Here is a 19,262-nt window from a genome sequence, read left to right as displayed (position 1 = left end):
GCTCCCTTCTAATTCCATCCATCTTTTAACTGCATTCTCCCTGCTGGATCCCATGGTTATTTGTTTTGGGGTGGGGGGGCTGTTTGTTTCACAAGCAGAAGAGCAGAACAAAACAGTTGTTGGGATACAGCCTTCTGCGTCTGCATTTCAGATGGCAGTTGAACAAGTGACTACTAATAATCGATAGAGATACTGCTCAAACAACTGTTTATCCCCATCTCCAGATTTTTGTTGCCCGATTTCTTAACTGTCTTCTGTGTTGTTTTAAGAGAGCAAATGAGTCGCTATGTTCAGGTGAAGGCTGTAAAGAAGAGTAGGAAAGACAATGTTTGCGTTGAGGCAGAGCCAATGAAATGTGTCCTGACAAAGTTCAAAACGCTGCTTCTGTGTATTCTTCAGTGCCACCTACCGGCACAATGACCTCTTAGGCATTTATAAACCAAGAACATTCTTCCTAACAAGCAGCGTTTGTTTCTTTTTTTTTTTTTTTCTTCTTTTTTTTTTTTTTTTTAGGAGCAAGGCAAGATTGGTGTAGTCTTCAATATCGGCACAGTGGACATCTCTATTAAAGAGGAAAGCACACCTGTAAATGATGGCAAATACCATGTGGTACGCTTTACTAGGAACGGTGGCAATGCCACACTTCAGGTTGACAGCTGGCCAGTGAATGAACACTACCCAACAGGTACATGCTTTTTTCTCTTGGTTTTTGTCTTTCAGCATATCCATACCTACAAACTAACGTTTAGTAACAACTTGTTGCTATATAAATCTTTGTTGCTTCATCTCAACAATAAATTGACCATCCTGGTGGTGCACGTTCTGTCTGCTGGCAAACAAAGTAATGGTCCTTTATGCTGGAAGAATAAGCGTGCCAGCTGTGTGGTATGATGCACGTAGGTCCTGCTATTTCAGAGGTCTCTTAAGGGAATGCTGGTTCTGTGGAGTTACAAACTGATTCAACAACAAGCTTGGTTTTGCTACTTGTGATATTTTCTAACTATTTAAGGGAGAAAAGTGTTGAACAGACCTTACAAAAAGGAGAGGTGACTTTAGCCACAACCAAGATACTGTCCGTATAGTTATAGAGTTGAAGTGTAAGGAATGTGGAAGTTTAAGTTGCAAGTATTTAAACAGACCTTATGCTTACCTCATAATTTTTCATCATCTGAATTTCACTCCCGCTTTTAGATTTGCAGATATAAAGTTTGACACACAATCTAGCCAAAATGTCAATCTTAGTTGACTTTAGGTCAAAATGCAGTAGAACAACTCGGTATCTCTTTGGAAGTCATCACCCTAAATCCACCAGGAGTAGCAAACAACTGGCTCTTGAGTCACTGTCCCATGCTTTATCTACCACTGACAACTCACAACCTCATAATACTGTGTGTCACCATGCTAAAAGGTCAAGCTCATTGCAAGTGAAAAACAAGTTTGTTTTTTGTGAAAAACAGCTGTTTGTGATGCTGACAGTACATAAGATATCTAAGGCTTGGTGATGTGGCTGGTTACAAAAGGCCGGAGAAGCACAAGGAAAGAATTCTAATGTTAACCACATTCTTCTTAGTCACATGTTGCTGTCTAAGATCAAGCCACAATCTTCTTGTTGGTTTCCAGTATTAAGTCTAAGCAATTTCCAGGTCTTCCTTACTAGGTTGTACGTAACTGACCTGGGAAGAATTCTGTGATAAACATGAGGCAATTTGCTAGTTGTGTAGGAGTAGCCCCCAAGCAACTTAACCTCAAATTATGAGAAATATCCTAATTGTTTATGTGATGTTACACTAATAAATTACTCCAAGAGGATAATTTCATCTCTTCCACTCACTGAAAAAGTGCACAAGAAAGTTTTTAATCTGAGTGATCCTGTGGTACTCTCTAGCATATATTCAACATGACACTTTGTCAGTGTTTTGGTGATGTATATACAAAACAGTACATTTTAATAATTATCCTTATTTCTCTGAAATAACTGTTTTCAAAGAACACCATGACAGACGTGCTGAGTTAGATTCTAGCTCTGCTATCCATTGGTTAGAGAGAGAAGTGTGGCTAGAGAGGCCCAAACTAAGCATCTTTCTCCTGTTCCCTTCATCAATTATTTTGTGGTAAAATACCTCTGATCCAGTTGGCAGCCAATTACAGTCAGTAAAAACCCCATGAATAAATTTTCTTCTTATATTACTTGCTCTAGTAAGTCCCTGGTGTAAAGAAACAAAATATTCAGCTCATTGCTTTAGAGGGTTTTTTTTAAAAAGGGAAAATAAATCACACTCAGAGACTACTTCAGTACCCTCTACCTCTGTCTTGGCTAAGGTATTTCTGTGTTTTCATTGAAGAGGTATGGTTTTGTAGAATCAGCATTAATCTTATGTTCTGGGCTAGTATTGGGTATATGCCGTTGTACCCCAAGGGAAAAAGATGCTTTCATATTCCAGACAACTTTTCCTTTCCATGCATGTATTTCAGTTTCTGGCTGCTTGTAGATGATGAAGTTTTCAGCCTGTCCTTGTGGAAATAAGGCTTATGGAATTATACTCTGTGTGTGTGTGTCTCCTTTATTTTTTTCCGGCTTCTTTCAAACTGATTTTGTAGCCAAATTATTAAAGGGTCAAAAGTTGGGGGAGAAAAAAAAAAAAAAGAAAAAGAAAAAAGAAATAACCAAGGGTAGAGGGTAGTGTTCGAGCCCTCCCAGGGGAAAGGACTGTGGCTTGCTTTCAATTCATGTTAAATACCAGAATATCTATATAATAAAGAGGCATTTTGAATGCCTTAGATTCAGGAAAAGCTTCAATAAGATAATAAGTACAGGAAACCAATCCTTATTAGTCCATTTTCTGGGCAATTTATGGTTTAAAAGAAGACCGAACAGCAGCTTTTGAAATGAGTAATTTGTAGTCTTTCAGAGACCAAACTCACATTAGTATTTCTTGTACTGAGTGCAAGACCAAACCGGTGTTCAGCAGAGTTTCAACTCTGTAAATAGCTTTATGGTTGGGGTGACTCAGGCTAATCCAGTGTGTTTCAACTGGAGCCTGCTGAAACTGCAGTTTGTGTCAAACTTCTGTAATAATAGCTAAGGAATCCTGTATTTTAAACATCACTTCAGTTCTGGAAACACAGTTATTTGTAGTGTTTAAAAATCATATTTGTAGCACATGCGTGTTTGGGCACGCTGTGTTGTCTGTAACATGAACAATTTCATGTGTACTTGATTTTCTGCTCAGTACTACAGCCTTATGTTTGCAAATTTTATAAACTAGCTAAAATATCTTCCTCGTCATCACATTGTGCAATCTTCAGGCAGCAGGGCTGCATTCTGAATGGCATTTCCATGCTCCTCTCTGAGTTTTATTACCTGTAGAAGGATTATACATTAGACTCATAATTACTTGCTCAATGGAAAGTACAAATAAAAGTGGGATATTCATTAAATGAGCAAAGAGAGAGAATATTGGCTTTTCTTAAAACACAGTCTTCAGTTACATTGAAATTAAATGAAACTAGCCCAATGCGACTGAAACACTCCAAAGCTGTATTTTTGCAACTTCAAATAAAAGACAAGGAAGTGGAAGGAAAACAGAAAAGCAACAAACCTACAATTCATCCACTGACATTTTGTTTTTTATAGCATCCAATTGCATCTCAGTCACCTGCAGCATAAGCTTTATGCTTTCTTATGAGGAAAAGGGTTAGCGAGAAATGGTAAAGGAGGGAATTAACTTGGAGCTAAGATTGGCTAAGCTTTGGGACTGAAATAATCCCCATCATTAGGGGTGATCTCTCACCATTTGTACCATTCCAACCCTGCCAGAGTTTCTCTTACTGGGCAGTAACTGAACAGGGGCCAGGTGCAGGTATCTGAGTCAGGTATCCTGAGAACCAGGTGATGCAAATAGCAGCATTAGCACTGGGGCTGCTATCTACAGGTCAGCTGTTGTGGTTTACTTCAGCCTAAACAACTGAGCCATTTACTTGCATTAGGTTTGCCCTTTCTCCTTTTGCTCAAGCACACAGTAAGGAGATGGATTTTTTTGCAATCCTTGATAGCCAATTCCTTGACGCTTGATTAATTAAGTTGGTCATCACGATGGATCTCTCAGCCAGAGTATACACCTTTTGCTGTGTCCTGAAACACAGTTTTCCATGAGTGCCTTCCTTCTGTTGTCTCGCATGCCTTCACCCTTCGGTGTGCATTCCAGATAACAGTTGTGCTTAGCCACTATTATTTTCTTGGGTTTATGTTCTTGCTGAGAGCCTTCTCTATACCTAAATAAATCTTTTTAGTGATGAAGTAGGAGTAATTCTGGACCAAGAGTTCAGGAAGAGGAAGCATTTGACATGGTTTTGTTTCAGATTACAGTAAAACTCATCAAAATTAAAGCACTTTACAGTGAGATGAAGTCAGCAATTCTCAGAAGAGTTAAAAATAAATCTGTCTTGACACAGAACTGGGATACCTCAGTCCCTACGTTTTCACTAATTCTTAGGCAGAAGAATTTTTTTGTCTCAGTCCGCTTACTTTGCTTGCAAAGTAGTATTTTGTATGTTGCCAGATTTGTAGTGTACATCGAAACAAGCCTGATATTCCTGATTATTCATCCGTGCACTGACTACATTTTTTGCAGTAGAAAAGGAAACAAAATTAGGTTAAGAGAAGCTGTAAAGCAAGAGTATTAGTGACACAAAAATGAAGTCTAATTGGACTAATGTTTTAAAGGAGAAGATTAAAGGAAGAGAGGCAAAAGGCAGGAAGAGGTTGTCATTTAAAGAAATGTGTAATTTAGCAAGAGAACTATAGCCTGGATTTTATTAATGCACTTTAAAAATAAGAAATAGGACAGCATTAAACAACTGGGTCCTTATCAGGATTCATTAGTTCATCCACACAATACAGATTTTATATTTTTCCCCTTTATCATTCTCTTGAGTGTTCTCTTAGCCTTCTTTTAGGACTCTCTGCCCTTTCAGATGATGTTAATTTGCAGTTCTATTGGTACTGAATAAAAGAAAAAAGATCTCAACCTCTGTGCCCCTACTTCATTCTCTCTCTCAAGTACATGTTTGAGAGGAAGCTGGATTTTAGGAAAAGTTGGACAGTTAACTCTTGACATCGGAACTCCAGGGACTCTTTGACTGCTCTGGGAAGTACTGTGGCCTGTTAAGTGCATACCTATAAAACAAAAAGCTGGTTCTGAGATCCTGGTATCTATTCTGGGGAGAATGGTTCTGGTCCCTAGGACTGAATAACCCTCAAAAGTTGGGGCATATGTTCTGGTTTAATTTCATTTGAAAGGAATCCAGTTTGTATTCCCAGAGAGCATATCAGTACATGAACCAAAGTCTAGCAAGTGGAGAGAGTTGGGAGGTATACATTGGAGGTGTGCTCCTGATTCAAACCAGAATGCTGATGTGGATGGATTTTACCATAAAACATAGCTGGAGCTGAACAGAGTAGCTCATTCTTTCATTACTCCCCATCTCATGTTGCTTAAATAGTCAATTTTTTGTTTTCTACTGTCTCTCCTATTCTGTTCAGGGAGATCGCTTTACCAATGCCATTCACCATGTACCTGGCCCATGGCATGTGGCCACATGGCAGTGGAAATGACCAGTCGGGAGACAGGGAAAGATAACATTACTTCCTTTATCAGCAAGGCTGGTTTATGCCAGTTTAAAGTCTTCACTGAACTACATAATTTGTAGTCTATGAAACAAAGTCATTCTTTCTCACCTGCCATTGCCTGAAATAAAAAGCTTTCCAGAAGCACAGGTGAAGTTGATAGTGGTCTAGATTGTCCTACCTATCTAAAATCTGAAAGGTATGAAACCTCTTTGTTTTTTTTTTTTCTTGGTGAAAAAATAGGTTATTTTTTTTTACTGAAAAAGAAGTTTACTTTAACTTCAAGAAGCTTTCCACCAAACTGAAGGAGTACTGAAGGCACTAGTGGATGTTATGGCAGGACCCCTCTTGATAATCTACCAAAGGTCTTGGGAGTCAGGGGAAGTCTTTGCTGAATGAAAGGTAGCCGGTGTTATTCCAATTTATTAAAAGGGTGTGAGGGAAGACCAGGGAACTACAGACCTATTAGCTTAAGCTCAGTTCCTGGAAAAATTGTGGAGAAGGTTATACTGGGTGCTGTTGAAAAGTATTTAAAGAATAATGCAATAATCAGGCACAGTCAACATGGGTTCACAAAGGAAAAGTCCTGTTTAACTAATTTGATATCCTTCTATGATAAGGTCACCCACCTAGCTGATAAAGGGAAGGCAGCATATGTAGTTTTTCTGGATTTTAGTAAGGCTTTTGATACTGTCCCTCAAAGCATCCTTCTGGATGAGTTGTCCAACTGTGAGATGTGCCAGTTTGCAGTGTGCTGGGTGAAGAACTGGCTGAACGGCGGGGCTCAAAGGATTCCAGTGGATGGGGCTACATGTGGCTGGTGACTGGTCACCAGGGGTGTCCCTCAGAGTTCAGTTCTAGGGCCAGTTCTGTTCCATACATTTATCAAGGATCTGGAGGCAGGAGTTGAATGCACCATTAGCAAGTTTGCTGATGATGCCAAACTGGGAGGTGCTGTTGACTGTCTTGGGGGATGAGAGGTCTTGCAGAGAGATCTAGATAGATCAAGAACAAGTGCTGGATCCTACACCTAGGATGGGGTAATGCTGGGCACAAGTGTAAATCGGGAGAGGAGTGGCAGGAGATCAGCCCTGCGGAAAGGGATCTGGTGGTGCTGGTCGAGAGCAGGCTGAGTGTGAGGCAGCAGTGTGCCCTGGCAGTCAGGAGGGCAAACTGCATTCCCAGGTACATCAAGCACAGCATATCCAGCCCGTCAAAAGAGGTGATTATCCTGCTGTATTCAGCATTGGTGCGGCCTCACCTTGAGTACTGTGTGCAGTTCTGGGCCCCACAATTTGAGGAGAATGTTAAAGTCCTTGAATGCGTCCAGAGAAAGGCAACAAAGCTGGTGAAAGGGCTGGAAGACATGTCCTGTGGGGAGTGACTAAGGACTTTGTGGGCGTCTAGTTTGGAGAAAAGGAGGCTGAGTGGTGACCTCATTGCTTTTTATGGATTTTTGAGGAGGGGATATAGAGAGGGAGGTGCTGATCTTTTCTTTCTGGTATCCAGAGATAGAATATGTGCAAATGGTTTAATGCTGCACCGGGGGAGGTTCAGGCTAGACACTAGGAAGCATTTCTTTACTGAGAGAGTGGTCAAACACTAGAACAGGCTTCCTAGAGAAGTGGGTGACAGACTTCATGCCTGTCAGTGTTTAAGAGGCATTTGGACAATGTTCTTAATAACATGCTTTAACTTTTGGTCAGCCCTGAGCTAGTGAGGCAGTTGGACTAGATGATTGTTGTAGGTCTTTTCAACTGAAAAATATTGTATTCCATTCAATTCCAAACTGACTCAATCCCAGAGTATAACAGAGAATGTTTGGTAAAGGTTATAGTTTTACATTTAAGTTAAAGGTGAAGAGACACAATCTCCAGAAAGAATCTCATGACTGTCAGTTTTTCTGACTTTTTTTTTTTACCTTATGACCTCTCATCTTTGAGAAAATTTCCAAGAACTTAGTTTTGGGATGGCTGAAATTATATACAACATCTATATATTATAGGTTTAATAGATACTCTAAGTTTTATCTGTAGAGAAGGAATTATGGTGGTGGAAACAAGTGAAATATTTGTCTTCCCCTTTTGATACACTTGAATGATATGTATGGCTCCATCTTATACTTCTTTTACAAAAGTCTTCTGTGATTAAAAGGATACAAACTGGAATGGGGGTGGGGCTTGTATTGCTGTTGAAAACCAGTGGATACTTTAACAAAATGCTGAGTATTTCTCAATGGAATTATGATAACTCTGCCCTGCTTGCATGCTTTTTTCATTATACCACATTAGAATATTGGTTGCGGCCTAAGATTCAAAATACCTAGATCCTAATAATTTTTTCTTTAATACCCATTAAATATAGGCATTTAAAAAAGGCAGTAGTGCAGTATGCCAAACAGAACTTGAGTTAAGTCAGCATCAGGGATTTTGGGTTGGGAGAAATGGAGTGTGGAGCTGTTTTGGAAGAGTGGACTGCATACTGCAAATGTGGAATGGAAAAGGCATTCAGCAAGCAGAGTCACTGAAGCTGGTTTAAATACTGTGTTGTATGACACCGGCAATCTGTGATGAGTGTTATTGTAAGTTTCTTTGGGAAACAAAACTAGATTTTCAGATATGTGGGTGTCCACAGGTCCAGCTGTCTTTAAATGGAGTGTTGCTACTTGGTATCTCTAAAAATTATTATACACATCTCTACAAATCAAATTCGCTGAGTCTTACAGAATTGTGACTACTGAACTGGAGTTCATAGTCTGCTTTGAAACAGGTTATTTCTCATCCTACTCAAGCCATTTATCGCCTTTCCCTTGATATTTTCAATCTCCTTCCACAAGTGGCATGATCTTTTTGTTCTATGAAGTCTATTTCCCACCTCATCCCTCTGCTGGAGGGACTTTGAGAAGGGTGTTGTTTCTTTTCTTCATTCTTTCTGGTTTTATTTAGTTTTTTATCAGCAACGTTTCTTTCTCTCCCTCTGTGATTTCCCAGCCATGAGATAAATAGCCTTGTATCTTACAAGCTAAATACAATTACTGCTATCAAAACTGGAGTCTTTCTCTCCCTGTAAATGTCTCTTGGAAGCTGATAAGCTGTTCAAGGCAAACTGCAGGTTTCTGCCTAATCCTGAGATTAAACATAACCACCCAGAAGACAGAAAGAGATAATTGGGGTTGGGGGGGGAGGCAGGCAGGAGAGGAAGAGAAGAGGAGAAAGTGAGATCCTCTCCTGAGATATTAAGAGGACATACACAAGGCTCAAGGTTATTTGTAAAGGAATTACACAAAACACACAAGAGCTTGTTATGATGAGGAATTTCCTCAGATAATGCAGCGATTGTTGTAGTTGTTAAAGACAAAATATAGCAGGGATTTGTTTGATGTAAAACATAGAGGGGAGCTGTAGAAAACAGCTCCCAGCCATGACTGCTGATTTTAATATATTAGTCCCCATCTTGTCCTTGAAGCAGGAGGTCTCACAAAGTTGCATCCAGATTCTTTGCAGGTGCTGGCTTGGGTTCATCTCAGTGGCTTTATGCTGAACGTGGTGAGACAGTAGATTTCCCAAGAGTAAAGAAAGGGGACTGAGCCAGCTGTTGGTGCTCTGTGTTTTGCTCCCTGCTGACCATCTGAACGAGGGTATCTTAACCCTCCTGTTCACGAAAGAGAGAACACTAACCTTCAAGAGCGTCTTAATAACAGAGGAGTAGTGTGTTATACCTGTAGTAGTCTTCAGTTACAACTAAGGCAGGATTACTGAAGGCAGGCAGTCTTTATGAGTCAGTCCAATACAGCTGAAAAAAAGCAGCCTTATTTCTGGATATATAAGTTCTTCTTGATGTTTTTTATCATTGGCATTTTAATTTTCTCTCTGTGTAATTTTTTAAGGTCAAATCTGAAAACTTGTTTGTATGTTTTAACTGTTATCAGTTGGGATATGCCAAATGAGATATTACCTCTCCCAGCTTTGCTTTATTTAATTTATAATGCATTAGCCAAGAAGGAGAAGATAAGTTTGGATGATCTAATAGTAGCATCACTGGAGGATTTAAGGGAAGGCTACATATCCTTTCTTCAGTTGACATGCGTTTTGGTATTGTAAATAATATGCGTTATTGTGATTATTAGTTCTCATGAGCTCAGTGATGCAGAATCTAATGCTGATTGGGACATTAACAAGAAGAACTCAAAAGCAGAACTAACTGGCACGTCTGAGTCACTACAACAAGTTCTTCCTTTCTATGTTTGTACTTAGCCCTGCACGGCTCATGTTGTACCACTTCAGTGATCTCCAAATGTTTGGTGGCTAAGCCTTATTTTATTAGAGGAAATAACTACCACTCTGTGTTTTGCAGAGCCTGGCTCCTCCTCCCTCAAATTACGTCTATCTCTTCCAGAGTGATTTTGGCATCTCCTTATTCCCTTTTCTTTACACCCACCTCCCAAATACAGGTTTTACCTTCTTGTGCCCCTTTAGCAATCCCTTCCCTACTTCAGGCTTGAGCCTGTTATGATCTTTTCACTTCTGAAACCAAAGTATTAGTAAGAAGCTTGGCTGAATTCAGTTGTCTCCATGAAGAGGCACGTGGATCTTGTGCCTGAGTACTTAGAGTCATTAATAAGTCCTGTTACTTGATGTGCAAGCTGAAGGGATTTCTTTGTGGTACTGCCAGATCCCACTGTGGTCTTAATATTTTTCTATCCAAATGCCCTTGTTAGTGGGTAATGAGTTAGGAGCAAGAGCACTGAATTTTGATTAGCCCTGTGGGCTGAATGTGATCCCCAGGGTTCTTGTCATATGCTTGTTTGTGGGTTTTGATTTTTCATATTGTACTCATTTTGCGGGACTTAAATGAGCTCTCAGATGCTTCCTATCAGCATGAATTGGAGATGGCATGTAAAGTGCCTCTGACAGATTTACTGCATTTCATGAGCCTAAAACATACAAAAAGACAGGGTTAATAAAACAGGATTGGAGAAGCACATTTTGAAGGCTGTACTGTGACATATGTTGAAAGATCTGCCAAGAGGGATGATTAAAGCATGACAAGTTGATGAAATCAAGAGTTGATTGTAGCTTGTCACTGCAGGGCCATTACATCTATGATATATTTATAAGGCTGGAAAACAGATAAATATGGCTACATGATATGAACAGTCAGTTTTGGTGCTCTGTATCCACTGAGATATAAACCTACACACATTAAGTCATTAACAGACAAACATACATTGGAATTTGTGCAAAACCACCCATGTTAATGCATGTGCATCCATACTGGATGATGGGATAGGATCCAACATGATAAAAAGTTACATACATGTTGCCACTACTCACACAGTTTAACTTCTATGTACTTTGTGTTTTGCTTTCCCACAGGACATATGATGCTGTGGTTTGTTTTCACTTTGCTTGTATCACCAACAGTTGCATGGAAGTGCTGTAGGGCTTGTCTGTCTGCCAGATTCTGTCTGAGGACAGAGGAGAGGAAAGACAGAGAGAAAAAGAAAAACGTGACTATATTGTGACTTGCAAAAGGATTGAAAGAAGGAGTTTACCTAAGGAAGGATACACATAGAATAGTATCTTTGTGCAAGTAGCCATGAACATCTAATTCCCGCAGATAGTCCTTGAGACGTGAGGAAGAGGGGAGAAGGAATAAGAAGCATTCTTATGTAGCAGTCTCTATTACTGTTATGTAACACTCACGTAAAAGGTTGTTCTAAGGTGCAAATGCATGCCACAGAGGCAATACTGCTTTTAATTTAGCCAATATACTTTATATTGTTTGTAGCCTGGATAAAGAAAATACTATCAGGAAATACTGACAATTTGAGGAAAACTTTTTGTCGGTGCTGTCCAAAAGAACAGAGATGTATATTATATTGCTGCATGCTGTTAGTTGGATTATAAGCATCACTCATACATCTTCCTGAATCAGACTACATGTCCGATATGTCAAACCTACCGGCAAATATTAAATAAATCAGAATAAAATTTGCTTTAATGGGAAAAATTACACATCTGTGCAATGGTCCTGGATTTGGGACTGTTTGTATTCTGTTCTCTCAAAACCTGTTTGTTCATCTGATCAGCTTCTCGAGCTGGCAAGCACCCAAGTGCCCGATGCTTCAGAGAATTACAGTAACCCACTATGGCAACAACAAAAATATGCCCCAAAAGACGTCCTTCTAAAAAAATGGTCCTACTGTTATGCTTAGTTTGTGACCTGAAACATGAGGTAACAGAAACTGTACATGTTTCTATCATGTCTACAGTCATTACATTTCTATTACTCTGTTGGAAAGCAAATGCTTCCTTTTTTTCCCTTTCAATTTATGCAAGGAGACATGATCATGTGGAAACACTCCCACTCCCTCTCCAGCTGGAATTTGATAGAAGTTGCTCTGCTGTATTGTCAGCATGTTACTCAGCCAGATCTAAACCAAGACAAAACAAAACCTAGGCAGTTTAGTGGCATCTGTAACTTTTCTCCATTTCCCTGATGTATTTTTTTTTTTTTTTCCATGGATGATTTTGATTCTGGAATCTCAGTTCTTTCCCCTTAGCTTAGTCTTACAGCCTAGGATTCTTTGTAAGAGAAATTCTTGCAACACAGAATGAGTGCTTATGAAAAGTTGCGTTAACCTTTGGTAATGGTAGTGTGGCATGTAGTGTAACTCATGAAGAGATAAATTTCCTCAATCCTAGGCATGCTGTTTATCAGAATGATAACTTGAAGTTATGCCAAGATAAAGTATCCATAGGGCATCTTTCTACCTTGTTGTTCTTACCCTTCTTGTATCTGATATAAGAACCCTGGGCCAAGGGATTTTCCTAAATGTTGGGATTACATTCTTATACTCACTGCAGGCCTTTGAGTTCCTGTCCCTGGCATGCTGCGGTGCAAAACAGGTGTATTGCATTCACATGGGAATCCAAGCCATGGGGTTTTTCCTTGTGCATCTTTGACATCCAGCACATTTCTTGCTAAAATCATCGCTATGCCATTTCTCATGAATAGTAATTACATACTAAGAGATGTAGGTATGTCCTGATAGCTTGGTCCTGCTAACAATTCCAGGCTAAAGTATACAGCTGCTTGGATATGCATGCTCATGCATATGGTCTGAATGCTCAAATATTATGAGCTGTTCTCATCTGTCTGTGTCCACTGGTCCATGACTGTATGAATGTTCAGGTACCAAGCATAAGCAGTAACACCAAAATTTGTGATAAATTTCTCCTTCACTGGAGTAAGATGAATTAGTATTGGTTCAGTCATCTAACGATACATATGGTTGGACTTGATGATCTGAAAGGTCTTTTCCAACCTAAATGATTCTATGACAAAATGTAGCTGTATAATGTAGTCAATCAAGCCAAATAAGATTGCTAGAAGGTAAGAAAGCTGCTAGACAGCACAGTGCACTGAACTCCTAGACATTAATATAGTTAGGTTTCTCTCCTGGGTTAGTTCTGTTTCAGTTTTCCCGGTCAAATGGAGTTATAACATATTCTCTTTCTTCTCTCCCTCTCTGGCTCTCCCTCTGTCCCTCTCATACATGCACACACACACAGTCACAGTGAGCAAACAAACATCTGGCCTGGGGGATCAGAGGCTTGAAACAACAACTTTGTGCTTTTCTGATCTCATTGCCTGCAGAAAGAACAGTGCCAGCTGTAATCCCAGGTTGGCACAGCTGACATGCAGTGACAGAAGGGGCTCAGGCATCTGCATCAGCCTTCTCCCTGCTCACTAAAAGGCGCTGGAAAGTACAAAGTCATTGAAATCCAATGCTGTGGACTGAAGCAGAGCAACTGTGTGAAAGGATGGTCAGAGGTGAAGGGAGCCAGTCGCGGAACTGGGAGCCAGAAGTTCCTGAATCCCAGCCTTGGCTTTATAGATGTGATTCCCTATAGTCTTGGGCAATGCTTTTACCACTCTGTGGCTCAGTTTTCCAATCAGTAAAGGGGGATAAAGCCCCAGTTCACATTATCTTTGGGAAATTAAATAGAAAATATTCTACACCTCACTGAGTATGAAAACCTTTCTAGGCCAGTTAACTTACATCTTTGCTATTTACTGAGTACCTGGAGCACCCTGGAGTCCAAAAACTCCAGTGCTGGACTTGCAAAATCTTTTGTCTTTGTTTTTGGTTGGTTTTTTTAGCCCCACAAATTCACAGTTGGCGAGATTCACTCTGCATGACAGTCTGTAATGTGCAAGACTGAGTGGTGTTTTAACCCTTCACTGCTTGGCATTTCCATAGCAATTTCCAAAACTCAGGTCACTTCCAAGAAAGAAATTGACTTAAAAGGTTGTAGTAGGAATAATATATCCACAGAAACTACAGGTTCCTTTTCCCATGGGTCTACCTTACTTCTGACACAGTGTTATTCAGAAATTATTTTTTCACTGTATTAATGTTTTCTGTGCCTCTAGTTCATGCCTTGGCTTTATGAATGGCCCTTGTCTTTAAGAAGACTTACAGGGCCTTGGAATTCTGTTTCATTTTTTCTAAGTTGATGTAAACAGAAGAATTGATTTCAAGAGGAGGCAAAGATCACTGATTTGTAGCAATTAGAGATGGAAAAGGCCTGTTTGGTCTAATGTATTCTGTGTTGTAACCAACTGATATTCCCCACCACTTTATGAAGTAAAATTTTAAATAATTAAATAATTTCCCTGAGGAGACAGTAACATTGTCTAATATGTAATCTTGATAGGAAGTGCTTCTTCATGAACTTCTTTCATCAGTTTCTTACTTGCTTTTAGTTATTTCCTGTGCCACTCACTCTAGAGAACTTGCCTCCTTCCACAGGGTTTTCACCTTTCTGTTATTTGTAACTGGTTAGCTTTCCAATCCTCATCGGTGAGTAAATGCTTTATAGGCATTACTGTCATTGATGTCACTGACTGAGCAGCCTCCCTGTACTCAGCACTGTACATTCTTCCTCTGTTTGTTGTATATTCACCTCCGCCTATTGCCTCCCTGAGAACAGATGCCCAGGGAAATGAGACCCAGGACCATCTGATGGTTTCTGGTGGAATGAACCCAGGTCCATCACCGCTAATGCGGAGGCAGAGACTGCAAGTCCTGTGGTAACTGAGCCGATTCCTACATGGATACCGGAGCGCCTGCCGGCACCTTCCAACGAGGAGTCTCGGTTCTGGTGTAATGCCTGATAAACGTGAAGAGGAGCCCGCCCTGAACGGAGAGCGTGGTGCACTGAGCCCCAAGTGGTTCTGCAGGCATCAGTGCTCTTTCCACCCCAGCCTCCGTGCTGTCTGTGTCAGCCATAAACCAGCTGTCTGCCTGAGCGCTCTTGTCTGCAGGGGTGTGATGTTGAGCCACTGACTCTATGAAGCAAGTGTAAGGCTACGAGTTTTCTCACCTCCTATCCTGCACCATGCAAAGGCGCTTGTTCTGTTTTCAATATCACATTGATCCTGGAAGCAAACTAGCTGCACTCATGTAGCTTCAGCACCTAACCCAACACAGATAAACTAGATTCAGCGTTTCTGTGCCCAAACTTTGTGGAATCCACAAAACAGATAAGCAAGCCTTTAGATAAATGGGAATTAATAGAATTTGAAGTGTCGATACAAATAAAGTGTTTCTGTCATTTGGTTATGGCTGCTTGTTCCCACTGGGCTATATAAATCAGATCCTGACCTTTCTCAAAGGAATCGAAGAAGTGGGATATGTGGACAGAGCTGTGGATTTTATTCTGATCTCTGTTTCACATCTCTTCCTGCAAAATGAAATTTGTTCTTGTTTAAAATGGAAAGATCAATATGTAGTTTCAGCTGTTCTTTAATAGTTACTTTAGCCTTGGCTGCCTGATATGGGGCTTAATTTGGACCTGGTCAGTGAAATTTATGCATTACTTACAAATCATCTCAAAGGTCTGGTAATGTAGACACCAAATTTTTTTCATACCTGTAAAAAGGTTGAACTGCTAACTGCTCTCTCTATACTGTACGCTAGTTCACTTTTTTGACATAAAGCAAAAGAGAACTAAAGCAGACTGCTTTTGTCTCATGCCCATGGCCTCAGCTTCTAGAGGGCTGAAATTATTAAGTATAATCTGCTCATATAAAGTAAGACCTGAATCACACTTTTCACAAGGCTAACTCTTTTTTTTTCTTCTGCACGCTTGAAAAAGTTTGATTAACCTTCTTCTACCTTTGCTAGTCTGAGTTTTCTTTTTGTTTTGCTCCTATTGTGCTTCTGTGTTACATTATCAAGGGCAAGGCACTCATTTTCTCAGTCATCCAAGACAGGATTGAAAGACCAATCTAAGGGAGGTTGAGATGTTACTGATCTTGTCCTGGGGCAGAGAGGTGAATTAGATGGCTTCTCAGAGTCTTCCTTAGTCTTATTAATGTCACAGTAGCCCATGTTAGCTGCAGCTTCTGGACAGACATATAGACTCTAATCTCCTTGTTTTCCTCTGAATTTCCCAGAGATTTTGGCCTGAATGCTGCTTTGCTTTGAATTAGGACCCTATATTTTTTAGGCTAAATGAGAGAGGGTAAACTAGAGAGTGGCAGCAGCATGAAGATTTTGGTTGAGGCAATAGAAACTTGGAAACAACTCCAGTTGCCTGAGCAACTTTTGCTGTTGTCATCTTGCTTGTTAATTCTCTCTCCTACTTTTAGTATTTATGTTACCGAGACCTCATTGTCTTTTGTCATGAGGGCAGTGAGCTGAGGAGAGTTGTGGTGTGAAGGTCGGCTTTTAACTCTAGTCCACAGTGAGAGGAACGGAAAGAAAGGTGTGGCTCCCAGCAAACAATAGGATCTGAGGGAACTGAAGATAAAGTCAAGGGCATCCAGGACTAAGGGGGAAATGAGGACAAGAAATAAAATGAGAATTCAACAGCAAAAGATGCAACCATATCGAACTGTGAAGGCAGAGGGAAAAACCCAATATCCAAGAGCTGAAGCAAAGATAAACAATGTCAAGACTCAGCTATTCTTCAGTCCCCTCAAATGAAATAAAATCCCAGATTGGAATTAATCTTCCATAGCACCCCTTGTTACACAAGGCGAAACTGAAGCTTTGCAAGAATTTGTAGAGGGACAGTTTGTAGCAGTTAGATTCCAGATCACCTGCCTTATAATTATTTGTTTAGTTGCATGGCCATCCTGTTTCATTTCTGTGTAAGCCACATCTGTTGTTTCCGCTTTGAACTTTTTTCAAGTGCTTTATAAAAAACATTGAAAGTAGAGAGTTTTGAGATGTTTTGATTTTAATGCAAACATTCCCTCTGTTGTATAATGTAAACCACAATATGGTCTTATAGTAACGCAGAAAAACAGGCCTGATGCTAAAACTGGTTGTAGTGGTTTTACTCCTTTCTGATTTATGGAAGAAGAAGATTCTAGTCCTAAATCTGAACTCTACAGATAGGCTTGTCTTAGTTTCCTAGATGAATATAAAATGTGAATGAATGATGGTTGTACTTTGTGATATTTAAAACAAAATATCTACTTAAGCAAGTGGGAAAATGGGACAATTCTGTATATTGTAAGTTTTTAAGAGCAGCTGCCTGAAAACAGAAGTGGTTGAAGAAGTTCAGTGTCTGCCAATCGCAAACACACTTCTGAAACTTTTGTGCCCTTTCTTAGATATTAGGGGAAAATGGTAGCTTCTCCGTGATGCATGCGAGTTGCCTTTTCCAGGGCACGCAGCATCAGCTCTAGAAGAGTTTTGGGGCTGAACTCAACTGAGTCAGTTTATGTCAGTAGAGGATTTAGCACTCAAAGGTAAACTTTGTGGGCTGTAGCAGGCTGCCGTGCCCTTCTCCCATACTGATGTCAATTAAGTGTCTGTAAATCTTAGTGAGATTATGGGCACGCGTAAAAAGTCAAAGGGAGGTGGCATTAAAGACTGCTGGGTCAGCTGAGCTATCACACACTTGCTAGCCCTTCTCCTGCTGAAATTCCATCTACAATAAGGGAAAGAAGAGGTGGAATCAGTCTACACCTTGGGCACCAATATCAAAATGTTTTCTTAAATCCTTAGTATTACCATATCGGCTTTCATTTAATAACTGCTTGTTAGACAAATGTCTTATTGTGTTTTTGAAAGTTATTAAGCAATGAAGAAAATGTTGCTGCTGTAGTGTCCCTTCACAAAACAGCCTTTGGCGTTAATTTAGGACAGATGGATGTTTTCTTATGGTATTCTTTTTAGCATCTTCGCAGACTTGACAACACGTCAGGTTGGATTAATATTCCACCTGGAAGCGAGTACTTAATTTCTGCCCAGTGCAATTTGCTGGAACCTTTCAGCTTTTCTCTTTCACACCAAGGAGGCAGTAAATCATCATGACTAGTATCTAGGCCAAGAAGCAACATTTTGTAGAGCTTCAATTGCTCTTTTACTTTCATTAGCTTAAGAATCCATTTTGGTTTAGAAATAAGTTTAATCGCATTAAAGATTGTTTATTTTGTTAAAGGGTCCAGGAGCAGAAAAGCACAACATCATCCAGGGTTGAATGGTTGTGGAAGGAAATTCTGCTTTGCCCAGTAGCAAATTTAAAGTGTCTCCCCTTGAACTGTTGCACTGTATCAAAAACGTTTCCTGTGGGAACTGCTAATAGTGGTTAGCACAAGCAAATTCATTTTGATTTTTTCCCCCATTTTAGTTTGATCTAAATTGAAGATTATCAAAAGCTGAAGCTGGATGTGAACCTGATCTATTTGTCTGTATAGTCTATGGAGTAGGGATACAGAGGGCTCCAGGAAAAAAAAAAAAAAAAACAAAAAACCAAAACACCAAAAATCCAGAAGACTGGCAATCTGTCATATTTAAGCAGCAGGCTCTGATTTTTATGACTGAGGTGCCAGATTTTCCTGGGAGAAAGAGGGACAAATAAAAAAATAGAGCTCGTCTGCTAGATTCCTCTCCAAAATATTTAGTCCTCAGCAATATCTGTGGTATTCAAAATATTTTGAATGTTCAGGTTAAACAAGATTCAGGGATCCAGAAGATCTCAAAATGTTACCATTAAAATCCTTAAGGTCGTAAGAGCTTGAATGCTTATCAGTTTGTTGGAAAACTTAGGAGATGCAGTAGGATTTCTGTTAATTGTACAGATAAGTACTAAATGAAATAAAAGTGTTTTTTTTGATCCAAGTCTTCACAGAGTTGTATTTGGCTGTGCTTTAGAATTTTGCATCAGAAATGAGAAAAAATAGGTGGAAGAATGCATTTCTGAGGTATAGTTCTTTAGAAGAAGCTAAGTCCAGAAGCAGATCATAAGTCTTATCAATATACAGGAATTTGTTATGCAGATGAAGGCAAAAGGAGGAAGTTTACGTTAAATGAGCTGTTTGTATTGGTACTTGTCTCATTTAAGCAGCTAGAACCTATGAGAGGAAAAATATTTTGTAAATCACAAGTAGCAAAACTAATCAACACAACTTTACTGTAACAAATTATATCCTGCAGACCTTTGAGACCTACACTGATTCTGAATGCAAAAGAGCTATAGGATTAAATGTACTTTCTAAGATAATTTTAAATTGCTCTCTTAATCCTATGTATTCTACTCTGAAGTACAGCCTTGAATTGGAGCTGGACTCAAAGAGAAAAAAGAGGGGATCTAGATGCATTGTGTGA

The 19,262-nt window shown here is 39.8% G+C and overlaps 1 protein-coding gene across 26 annotated transcripts in view; it reads left to right on the top strand.

The window, feature by feature from the left end:
- The window catches only part of NRXN3 (neurexin 3), a 1,021,997-nt gene that overhangs the window by 881,514 nt on the left and 121,221 nt on the right, over window positions 1-19,262 (top strand). For all 26 annotated transcript variants that reach the window (XM_055812570.1, XM_055812560.1, XM_055812519.1 and 23 more), the window contains one exon: window positions 514-685. In XM_055812570.1, coding sequence (XP_055668545.1) covers window positions 514-685 — 172 coding nt within the window. The remainder of the gene's footprint in view (window positions 1-513; window positions 686-19,262) is intronic.

Source organism: Falco peregrinus, chromosome 1, assembly GCF_023634155.1.
Source record: "Falco peregrinus isolate bFalPer1 chromosome 1, bFalPer1.pri, whole genome shotgun sequence".
Classification (NCBI taxonomy): domain Eukaryota; kingdom Metazoa; phylum Chordata; class Aves; order Falconiformes; family Falconidae; genus Falco; species Falco peregrinus.
This window is presented reverse-complemented; position numbering and strand designations above follow the sequence as displayed.